Raw genomic sequence first — 12354 nt, 5'->3', positions numbered from 1 at the left:
TTCAAAGGCTTTGTTTGCAGAACTGTAACTTGAAGACCACAAGCCTCACTGTCATGGTTATGACATTGTCTAAACCCTCCAGTATTCTGCTGCCTTGCCACGCATTTGAATCTGTGAATGTCACGAGTTACAATCCATCTTAAATGCCTTGTGGCTTAATGGATTTAGCAAGCTACATATTCTCATCTTCAATAGGTGGAAGAACATATCACTCGAGCATCAGGCTATATACCACTAATTAAAACTTACTGAGCATTAAAGCAAGTAAATGGACTGCTAACCACAAAGGAGACTGACATCTTTATTTCTCCTGTGCTGACTCACAACATAAAACTAGCCCTTGAAATCCTATTTGCTAACATGCAGCTTATTGCGCACGTCTTCAGCTTGACTGCTTTCTTTTTGTGCAAGATTTCCCAAGTTAGAGCTTCAATTCCTTAAGCCTCACCCATTGGCTTCATTTGTTCAAACCACATCAACAATTAAACGAAGGTCCTCTTTTTAGTCCTTGAGATTTGCTACGACTCTATTGAGGTAAAGACACATATTGATTAGTAAGGGGCACAAGGTTCACTTTCCCCGAGTGTCCAATGAAGCTGAACCCAAATGAATCATCTAAAAACCCAAAACGTATCAGAAGTAAAATTGATGTAAATAGTATTCAAATACTGGCTCCTTTAGAGCTTAATAGGATCGACTGCCCCTCTGAAAGAGACCTAGTAAGGCAGAAAAGATGACTGGACAAATTGAGTTTGGAAAGGAAACTGAACTGATGGCCCTGCAGAGGGAAGGCAGTGGGATTAGTGTCTTAAGGCTAACTGAACAATAGTAGGAAATGGGCAGATTTGACAGAGTTGCACGGAAATGGAACACCCAGGAGATTGCACTATATTTAAAACAAACTGACAAATCAGAATGAAACAGAACCCACGTCAAATGCAAATACATATCTTTGGCAAATGTTCAAAACTCCTAGTTTTCTTATATTAGTTTGAGGGTCCAAGGAACAGTCAGTTGCACATTTTGAACAAGACTTCAATGTCTTGAAGGGTAAAAGGGCTTTTGACAAAAGTGTCGATTTTACTGCTCCTCGGATGCTGCCTGAACTGCTGTGCTCTTCCAGCACCAATAATCCAGAATTCAATGTCTTGAATATTATGTGTAGAATTTACATTTTAAAGAAAAGCATTTGCTACTTCATAAATATTTTTATGTTCCTAATTATGAAGATGAATATTAAAACTCATATTTCCCAGGCATCTGATCATTTTAAGTTGACACTTTTCATTTTGTAGCAACTTGTACAGAATTTATATAAAATCTTTAACGAAAAAAATGCTCCAAGGCAATTCACAGTAGTGTTCACAAACAATAATTAGACATAAAGCTACATGAGGTGTTATTAACAAGCAAATTTCAACAAAGATGTAGGCTTTAAGAAGTGCGTTAAAGGAGGAGAGAGAGGAAAGAGATTTATGGAGGGAATTTCAGAGCTTCGAGTCTCAGCTGATCTCGGCAATGGAAATTCTGCACTGAGACATTACCAGGACTCTGATGGTCAACAGAGGTAATTATACTCCTGGTGAAAGAGAAAAAAAAGGAGGTTTAAAACACAGCCACAAGACTGTGACACTATGTGGGAGAGAAGTAAAACTCTCTTTGCAACGCTAGTATATAAGCCTTAAGCTCAAAATTGAAATTTCTACAAATTTCAAGATTTGCGATCGATAACTCGAGTTTTAAAACAATCTATTGACACCTCAAGTACAGTGCCAACCAGAAATTCAATACTTCACATTTCCACAAATAATTTAGCTTTCACTTTATGAGAAACATAAAAAACCAGAGTCAGTGATCTGAATTTGAAGTGGCATTGTTTTAATTGGTTTCAGAATGGTTTCACCAGTGTTTCCACAGAAGGAATTTTGAAAAAGAAACTTTTAACTATGTGCCACCATACAATTTACAAAATGTCAATGAAATGATGTGTGGCTAAATGCAAACAAGTTAAGTGCTGATGTTATTTCCTCAAAGACTGGAAATAATAAATTTGTTAGCCTGTTTCAACAATCAGTAAACACCCCACAGTCATTGTGTTGGGATGCCTATAGTTCCTTCTTAGCTGTAAACAGAGAGAGATTAAAAATAAAATACTTGACAGAACCAGCAAGAGCTGAAAGTCAAACAGGCTTTTAGACAGAATGCTGCCTGTGCAAGCTTTGATCATTTTCTGAAGAATAACAATCAGTTATTTTAAATCATTGAGGGAAATGCACAGACATGCAGACGTGTAACTAGTTCATTATTTTATCTTATTACATTCAGAAAAGTTACATTATTTGAGAAAGATTGATCTTAATATTGCTGTTCATGTTCACTTGCTGTGAAATAAAATAATGAATTAAATTGTACTTTGCCTCCTATACAGATCAGGTATTGTCTTAGTCTATATTTGTCACTATAGACCCTGAGGTTACAAGGATGTTGCCTGGAATTGAGGGTTTGAGATATAAAAATACACTGGAAAGGCTGGGACTTTTTTCACTAGAGTGTAGGAGGTTGAGGGGTGACCTTATTGAGGTTTATAAAATCATGAGGGGCATAGAGAAGGTGAATGACAAGCATCTTTACCCTAGTGTAGAGGAGTTCAAAACTAAGGGGCATATTTTTAAGGTGAGAGGAGAAAGATTTAAAAAGGACACGAGGGGCAGCCTTTTTACACAGAGAGTGGTTCATATTTAGAATGAACTGCCAGAGGAAGTGGTGGATGCAGTTACAGTTACAAGACGTCTGGATAAGTTCACGAATGGGAATGGAGCAATATGGGCCAAGTGCAGGCAAATGGGACTAGTATAGTTTGGGTACATGATCAGCATGGATTGGTTGGATGGAAGGGGTCTGTTTCCATGCTGTATGACTCTATGACTCTAAGGGAAGATTAATTTCGCAGACCTGGGTTAGACTAAAATATGTAGTTAGATACTGTGTAGTACCAGCACACTCCTAAACTTAAGACATTTTTGGGAAGCCTTGTTGCACCCCACATAATATCTCCAATAGGCCCATAAACTTGGAATGATAATTTACTTTCAAATTCTGAAGAAAATTGTTGTCCATTGTCTGATTTTTCCAGCAAGAGATACAGAAAATATTTGACAACACAGGGATCTCATTGACTTCTCAACACATGTTGGATGTGAGAATTCTTGCTGGAATTTTTGCCTTTCAGCTAAACAGCTGCAAAATTTGCAAACTGCAATGTGGATCTGTGTGTTAATCTGCACTGCTTAATCAAGCTCACATCTAAAAAAAAGCCATCTGTTGAACTATTGGATGAGGTGCAATGCACTAAGTGAGAAAAAGCAAGTTTACTGCTCCTACTCAAGCTCAAAACCTCCTGTGAGATAAAAGCACTCAAGTGCTCTCGCTAGTGAATGGTGTCCATCCAAGTTGGAAAACCACTTTGCAAAGCAAATGTTGCCATTATCTGGAATTCTCATTAACTTCAGGAATCAAAGTGACTATACAGTTTCCAAAACATCAGATATGTCAGTCTGAATCTGAGCTCCTGAGCAGAACTCGGAAAGAGAGAAATCTATCTTTGCTTGTGAATCCAAGTAATCAAGCCAGTGCCATAATGATCAATGGTGCAAAAAGCCTCTCTCAGTTTTCATTGATACGTGTGCTAAACAATACATCCAGTTCAAGTGTTTAGTTCCAATCATTGCAATAAAGAAAGGGGCTTAAAGAAAAGTACATTTCAGCCAAAATGGTAGCCTGCTTAGTTCCAGGTTCTATTCTGTTTGGTTACATATATACATGTTGGGAATATAAAAAATAGTGCTGACATTATAATGCAACATAAACAGGAGGTGGAGTAAGGAAAACATTTGGTTTAAAAAAAATGTTCACTGTAGTTAGCTCTCACTTTTATTATTCAGTGAACCATTCTTTTTGGATGATAAAAAAAAAACTTGCACAACATGCTAGAAATCTCAGACAATTATATGTTACACATGACTCCATAAAACAGAACTAGAATTCCACTGTCATTTTAATCTTTTCTCTCTCGTGGTAAATGATAGATCATCACAAAAATACTCAATGTCGCTCCATACATAAAATATCATTGTTGCAGACGAGAATAATACTCATTTGGTCAGCGTTTTATCCTTACCCAAACTTACCTGTTGCTATTCCATACCAAGCTGTGCTGACCAATCAGACCTGGCCCTGTTAACCCATCAGACTCATTCTGCTAACCAATCAGCCCTCACCTTGCTGACTAATCAGCCTGATCCTCCTGACTTTGTGATTCCATCGCTCACACTCCAATGCTTCGAATTTGAAATTTTCATCTAGTATAGGACATTTTAAAATTGTTTTAAAAGTCATTGCAGTTACATCTGCCAATATTGTGCTCATTTAACAAGCCAGTGCAGAAATGATGGGCTGAATGGCCTCCTTCTGTATAGTAAAACTTCCTGTGATTACAGTCTCTCTCAACATTTTGCTCCTCCAACTCAAGGCGCTACAATATTCCCATTCTATTATCTTACCTCAGGTAACCCTTGTCTTTAAATCACCAAAGCACATATGTAGGGTTCTTTCCCTAAGCTCCTTCACATTCCTAATCTAATCTATTTTCAGGTTCCAATTAAACCCACCTCTTCGACCAAGTTTTTCAGGCATTTCATAATTCGAGTCAGCATCCACTTACTTCCCAAATTGCCTTCCATTTTGCGACATGATAGGTGACATAGATATGCAAATTGTTCCCACAATATCAATGACTGGGGTTTTTTTGTCTTGTTTAAAAAAAAAGCAAGCGGACGAAGGTTCGATTATAAACAGAAACATTGTAAATATTCAGCCGGTCTGGCAGCATTTGGTGAAAGAGAAACAGTTAACATTTCAGGTTAATGACCTTTCATCAGCACTTATCAATACAGTTGAAAAAGTCAGAGACTTGAAATGCTAACACTTTCCCTCCCCACAGATGCTGCCAGGCCTGCTGAGATCTTACAGCATTTTCTGTTGTTATTTCAGAAAAATTCCAGAATTCGCAGTCTTTTACTTTCGCATTAAGAGATGTATGCAGATATTTCTGATGAAGTGAAGCTTTGATCATAATGTGAAAATGGTAATGGGGCTTTAAGTACCATTAACATTCACTAACAAAACAAGTAAACCTACTTGTTTTCCCAGCACCATCAACTGAAAGGATACCCTGCAGTCATTCCATAATGAACATACTGAACAATTAGTGACAGTAAGGCATTAGTTAGGCTGACTTGCTCCCCATACTATTGTATGTGCAACTGTGATTTGTTCATTCTCTCTGAACCTCAAGTTTTTACCAGTTCAAGCTGCAAAGCGATATCATTTGGAGGAATACCTTGGACGACCAGGGTGCTGCACAGGGGAATCTCACAACTTAACTCTAAATATGCCTGCTGCACTGAGTCCCAGCTGAGTTACTGTAAGGATCTAAAAACTGAAGGCTGGGCACTTTTCTGGAACTGAGCTCCAACAACATGTAGCTCAGAGCAGCTTACTGAGAGGGGACAGAAAATAGGAGAATATCATATTTGTGAGATCACCCATTCGAGAACTTAGGCAGCAGAGGAATGGTTACAGGGACATGGGAGAAAACAAAACAAAGCAACAATAAGTCACAAACAGATGGCAGGGAGGAAGTGAAGAGTTGATAATTCCTTATTTCCAGAGTTGTTTCCTACCTGTGGAAATTCTGTTGCAGAGATATACTGAAACCAGGAGTTACATCCACCTGAAGCAATGTTTTCAGCGGTGATTTGAAGGGAGTCTCCGAGTTTAGTGAGCGGAAGGTACTGAAGTCATGCGTGCCCAGCAGGATCTGTGCAGCCTCTTTCATGATGTCTGTGTTCAAAGGTCTGTTTGAGAACAGACGGAGTGGTCACTAATAGTCTAAGCATGACAATGCAGCCAAAACAAAAAATGTAATATCAACCATAGCCTTTTGGAGTCAAACACTATCTCAACACAAACTCAGTTGGGCTTGACAGGTTCCTGCTTTCCCTTGTGGTTTTTGCAATCAACATTAAACACAGTGTGAGGCAATTACATTCTTACCACATTACAAAAACAGATTTAAAATTCTACACAACCAACAACAAGCCATAACTCCCTTCCCTGACTCTGCAGTTTTTGACTCTCTACTAATCTCAGATGTGACTGGGATATAGTCCCATTTGAACTCGCTACATCTAGTAGTTCAGCCAAGTATGCACTATAGAGATTCTATGATTCTATCCCTTCAGAATTTCAAATGGTAATGACAAATCTGTTTTAATTCTTTGATGAAGTAACAAGCATGTTAGACAATGGAGAGCCAGCAGAAGTGATCTACTTGGATTTCCAGAAGGTCTTTGATAAGATCCACTCAGGAGGCTGCTAACTAAGGTACTGGCATGGACACAGGGTTGGCTGACTGACGGAATGCGGAGAAGAGGGATAAAGAAGTCTTTTTCAGGATGACAGCCAGTGACTTGTGGAATTTCATAGGGGTCAGTGTTGGGACCACAACTATTCATGTAGTACATTAACGATCTGGATGAAAGAACAAAGGGTATTGTTGCTATGTTTGCAAATGAAATAAAGATAGGTGAAGGGACAGTATTGAGGAAACAGGAAGGCTGACTTGGAGATGCTGGGAAAGTGGGCAAAGAATTGGCAGATGGAATTGAACCCTGAAAAGTATGAAATGACACACTTTGGAAGAAGTAACAAGACAAAGCAATGGTCAATAAATGGTACAGAAGAAGAGGGTTCTTGGGGTGCTTGAAGATGACAGGATCATTTAATAGGGTAGTTAAGAAAACAAATGGCATACTTTATCAACAGTGGCACAGAATATAAGAGCAGTGCAGTTATGTTGGAGCTGTAGAAAACTTTGGTTAGATCACAGCTAGAGTACTGTGTGCAGTTCTACACTATAGGAACGATGTAATCATACTGGAGGGGGTGCAGAGGAGATGCACCAGGATGTTGCCTGAGATGGAGCACTTTATCTATGAAAAGAGGCTTGATTAGCTCTAGTTGTTTCCTTTAGACTAGAGAAGGCTGAGAAGGGACCTGTTGAAGGTGAGGAAGATTATGAGAGGTATGTTTAGGGTGGAGAGACAGCAGGGTCAACAGCAAGAGGGCACGATTTTAAGATGAAAGATAGGAGGCTTAGAGGGGTCCTGGGGACAAAATAAATGGTTTAACCAATGGCTAATGGGAATTGCAATGTCCTGCCTGGGAAGGTGATTGAGGCAGGAAACCTCAAGCTTTAAAACGTACTCGGACGAGCACTTAAAATGTCATAATATTCAAGACTATGGGCCAAGTACTGGAAAGTGGGGCTGGTGTAGATTTAATTTTGTCAGTGCAAACTCAATGGATGAAGGGCCTTTGCCATTCTGTATAATTCTATATTTCTATGAATACAATTAGGTTCTCAATTTATCTGTTTGGAGCATCTTCAGTAAAAATGATACCACAAATATAATTGTGGGACATTGCAAGTGAAGATTGTGCACAGGCTGTCCTATTCTTACGTTGTTAGCTTTGCATTTATTTTACACTCACAAAAGCACACCCAACAATTTCTACCCGACTAAATGCTGGTGTTGCCACTTTCACACCAACTGTCACAAGTTAGATGGCGAAGAGTGAAACACAGAACTGAAGTCTACCTTTATACTCTTTCAAAACCACACAAGATATACTGTGGTCCTCCAAACAAAAAAAAAATTGTTTCATCTTGCACCTCCATTTTTTAAAAAGAAATCAAACTGTTTGGACACGTTAAGGCTCAACTCTGTAGGGATGACATTCTGAAGTGAGACTCGAATCTAAAACTTCCTACCATGGGGTATTTTATCACAAGGACCGTAAGTGCTCCTTTATATAATCACTTTGATTCAAACTGATTTGGAGATATAATGTCACATGTCCATTTCAGGTGGGACTTGAAACATTCTGGCCCAGGGGTCTAGAGAACCACTACATCCCACCAGACTCTTAAAATTATTTCCAATCTGTTCAGACACATCTCTATGAACCTGGACATTCTAATCCCCAGTTAATGCTTACTAACTGAATATAATTAAACATCCAAATTAATGGACAATTAAACAGTGGACGCTTGTGATATAGCAGTAATGCTCTATGTAATAACTGCACAGAGGCTTGTATCTACTCACCGAATCATCTGTTTATTTACACATGCACAGTATATAAACTCTAACCAGCCAGCTCAGAGCCAGTCCCTACGGTCAGGCGACTCTCTGAACTTCCAGTTATATCTATCAATCAGCCAGGGCTCCCTGACTGGCATAGGTTAACAGCCCCAGTCAAGGATCATACACTCAACGAGATTCACGTGGCCCTCATTCCAATCACTGCATCCTATCTCTGGACCAGAAAAGGAGAAAGTGAAGACTGCACATGCTGAAGATCAGAGTCGAGAGTGCGGTGCTGCAAAATCACAGCAGGTCGGGCAGCATCCAAGGTGCAGGAGAATTGATGTTTTGGGCATAAGCCCTTCATCAGGAATGTGGCTTGTGGGCCAGGGGAGCTGAGAGATAAATGGGATGGGGGTGGACCTTGGGGAAAGGTAGCTGAGAATGCAATAGGTAGATGAAGGTAGGTGGGAAGGTGATAGGTCGGAGAGGAGGGTGGAGCAGATAGATGGGAAAGACGATGGACAGGTCAGGAGGGCAGTGCAGAGTTGGAGGCTTGGGACTGGGATAAGATGGGGGGAGGGGAAATGATGAAACTGGTGAAACCACATTAATCCTGTTTGGTTGCAGGGTCCCAGGGCAGAAGAAGATGAGGCGTTCTTCCTCCTCGTATCAGGTGGTTAGGGTTTGGCGATGGAAGCGGCCCAGAACCTGCACGTCCTTGGTGGAGTGGGAGGAGGAGCTGAAGTGTTCAGCTATGGGCTCGTGTGGGTGTCCCAGAGATATACTCTGAAAGGATCCGCAAGTTGGCGTCCTGTTTTCCCAATGTAGAGGAGACACATCGGGTGCAATGGATACAAATGGTGACATTAGTGGAGGTATAGGTAAATTTCTGTCAGATGTGGAAGGATCCTCTGGGGCCTTGGATGGAGGTAAGGGAGGAGGAGTGTGCGCAGGTTTTGCACTTCCTGTGGTGGCAGGGGAAGGTACTGGTGGAGGATGTGGATCTGACAAGGGATTCGCAGAGGGAGTAGTCTCTCCGAAACACTGATGGAGTGGAGTGGGAAATATATCCCTAGTGGTGGGATCTGTTTGAAGGTGGCGGAAGTGGCGGAGGATGATGCAATGTATACAAAGGTTGGTTCGGTAGCAGGTGAGGACCGCGGGGTTTTGTCCTTGTTGCATTGAGAGGGGTGGAGTTCAAAGTTGGAAATGCAGCAAGTGGAGGAGCTGCACTGGAGGGCATTGTTGACCATGTGGGAGAGAAAATTGCAGTATTTGAAGGAGGCCATCTGGGTTCAAATCCCACTCACTCCAGAGATGTATTATAACATCTCTCTGAACAGGTTGATTAAAGATATTTTACAATTAACAATGACTGCTAGAAATCATAAAACTGAAGCGCCATTGTGAGGCCCACCTCACTGAATGGAATATGCCAAACAACCATCAGATTAAACACAAATATTTCCTTTGGCGCAATTGACTGGCAATTATGGTGACCAGGTCTGCTTGACATTAACTGTAGTACAAGAAAAATAGTAAAAGTATTTATCAGCCAAGAACAGATTTCTACCCCTAACAGGATTAAAATCCACCCCTTTACTGACTTTATGCATTTTAATTACTTCAAAGTATATCACCTTTTAAATCAGGAATGTTAAAAATCAAACTGCAAAAGGAATTTCATCATCTTGTAAATAAATGCATTCAATTTGTTTTGAATGTCATATTCAAACAGTAACACTGATTATATAAGTCAGAGAGCTAATCCATGAGTATATAAACGTGATGAGTTAAAAAGGAATTAAAATGGTATAATTGCTGTCAATTCAGCCATTACCATACTATAAGCTTCCTGGCAAATGAATTTGAGCAAATTCATATGCAATTTCTACAAACACATACGTTTCTGAGCTGAAATGTAATATGTACATTCACACATATGCAGTCAGCACTTTTCATTCCATGTCCAGTTAGCTGAAGGAAATGTTGAGATTGTTCCCAGATGTAAGCAAGTATAAAGCACAGACCTGCAAATGCTGCAATTCTGAAATAACAGCTAAAAATGTTGCAACTTCGCACCAGGACAGTCAATCCTGAAAGTGGTCGGTGCCTCAAAATGGAATATGATTGATCAGAAAATGAATCCTGATTTATTCATCATTCAAATATTCTCTTTGGTGATACCAAAGAAGAAGGAAATTAACTGATTGCTACAAACGTATTTCAAAATGAGAATTAATGAGAACAGTCACTGGACTCGAAACCCTAACTCCGAGTTCTCTCCACAGCTGCTGCCAGACCCGCTGAGATTCTCCAGCAATTTGTTTTAGATTTCCAGCATCCGTAGTTCTTTGCTCTATGTTGTGCTGTCTCCCAGTCTAACAAGTCATTCAGACTAGCATTAATACAGCCCTATTTATGATTAGCAGATTATCAAAGTGCTTCACAGCCAATGAAATATTTTAAATTGTAGTAACTGTTGTAATGTTGCAAACACAGTGGGAACTTTGCACTCAGATAGTAATATGAAAAAGATGAGAATCTCTTCTCATGATATTGATTTTTTAAAATTAGTTCGTGAATGTCACTGGCTGGGCCAGCATTGAATACCATTTAAAATGTCTGACTTGCTAGGCCATTTCAGAGGGCAGTTAAGAGTCAACTCCATATGTTATCTATCTAGACTTCCAAAAGGCCTTTGATAAGGTACCTCATAGGAGGCTACTGAATAAGGTGAGGGCCCATGGTGTTCGAGGTTAGCTACTGGCATGAATTGAGGATTGGCTGTTTGACAGAAGGCAGAGGGTTGGGATAAAAGGTTCTTTTTCGGAATGGCAGCTCGTGACAAGTGGTGTCCTGCAGGGTTCAGTGTTGGGGCCGCTGCTGTTCACTTTATATATTAATGATCGGGATGAAGGGACTCGGGGTACTCCAGCGAAGTTTGCCGATGATACAAAATTAGGCGGACAACAAGTAGTTCTGAGGAGGTAGGGAGGCTGCAGAAAGGTTTAGACAGTTTAGGAGAGTGGTCCAGGAAATGGCTGATGAAATTCAACGTGAGCAAATGCGAGGTCTTGCTCTTTGGAAAAAGAATACAGGCATGGACTATTTTCTAAACAATGAGAAAATTCATAAAGCCAAAGTACAAAGGGATCTGGGAGCGCTAGTGCAGGATTTGTAGGTTGAGTCTGTGGTTAAGAAAGCAAATGTAATGTTGTCATTTATCTCAAGAGGGTTGGAATATAAACGCAGCGATGTACTACTGGGACGTTACAAAGCTCTAATTAGGTCTAATTAGGTCCCATTTAGAATACGGTGTCCAATTTAGGGCCTCACACCTCAGAAAGGACATACTGGCACCGCAGTGTGTCCAGTGGAGATTCACACGGATGGTCCCTGGAATAGCAGGCTTAACATATGATGAAAGGCTGAGGATCCTGGGATTGTATTCATTACAGTTTAGATCTCCCCTCAAACTTCTAATAGAAACTTACAAGATAATGCAAGGCTTAGAAAGGGTGACGCTGGGAAATTGTTTCCATTATGTGAGGAGACGAGGACCCATTACCACAGCCTTAGAATTAGAGGGGGTCAATTTAGAATGGAAATGAAGAGACATTTCTTCAGCCAAAGAGCAGTGGCCCTGTGGAATTGCCACAGAGCACAGTGAAAGTGAGGACATTAAATGTCTTCAAGGCTGAGATTGATAAGTTCTTGATCTCGCTAGGAATTAAAGGGCTACAGGGAGAGTGCAGGTAAGTGGAGTTGAAATGTCCATCAGCCATGATTGAATGGTGGAGTGGACTCAATGGGTTGAATGGCCTTACTTCCACTCCTATGTCTTATGGTCTTATGGTCCATCAAAGAGTCTGAATCATATGGAGGTCAGATCAGGTAAGGATGACAGATTTCCTACCCTAAATGACATTAGTGACTCAGACGGGTTTTTCTTGTACAATGATCAGCAGTGGTTATATAGTTGCTATCAGAATAGATTATTTTCATTGCAGATTTTTATCGATCCAATTCCGTTATCTGCCATAGTGAGTTTTAAAACCATGTCCCCAGAATACTAGTCCAGTGACAACATCATGACACTACTGCCTACCCAACTGTAGAACAAATATTGGCCAGAAAT

The 12354-nt window shown here is 40.3% G+C and overlaps 1 protein-coding gene across 4 annotated transcripts in view; it reads right to left on the bottom strand.

Annotated features, from left to right (window-relative positions):
* pusl1 (pseudouridine synthase like 1) overlaps nt 1-12354 on the bottom strand; it is a 90632-nt gene that overhangs the window by 44119 nt on the left and 34159 nt on the right. For 3 of the 4 annotated variants that reach the window (XM_072586476.1, XM_072586475.1, XM_072586477.1), the window contains one exon: nt 5742-5915. The exons of the other annotated variant lie outside the window; for it this stretch is intronic. In XM_072586476.1, coding sequence (XP_072442577.1) covers nt 5742-5915 — 174 coding nt within the window. The remainder of the gene's footprint in view (nt 1-5741; nt 5916-12354) is intronic. 4 annotated transcript variants of the gene reach the window in all.

Source organism: Chiloscyllium punctatum, chromosome 16, assembly GCF_047496795.1.
Source record: "Chiloscyllium punctatum isolate Juve2018m chromosome 16, sChiPun1.3, whole genome shotgun sequence".
Lineage (NCBI taxonomy): Eukaryota > Metazoa > Chordata > Chondrichthyes > Orectolobiformes > Hemiscylliidae > Chiloscyllium > Chiloscyllium punctatum.
The sequence above is the reverse complement of the archived record's forward strand: the minus strand, read 5'-3'. Positions and strand labels throughout refer to the sequence as shown.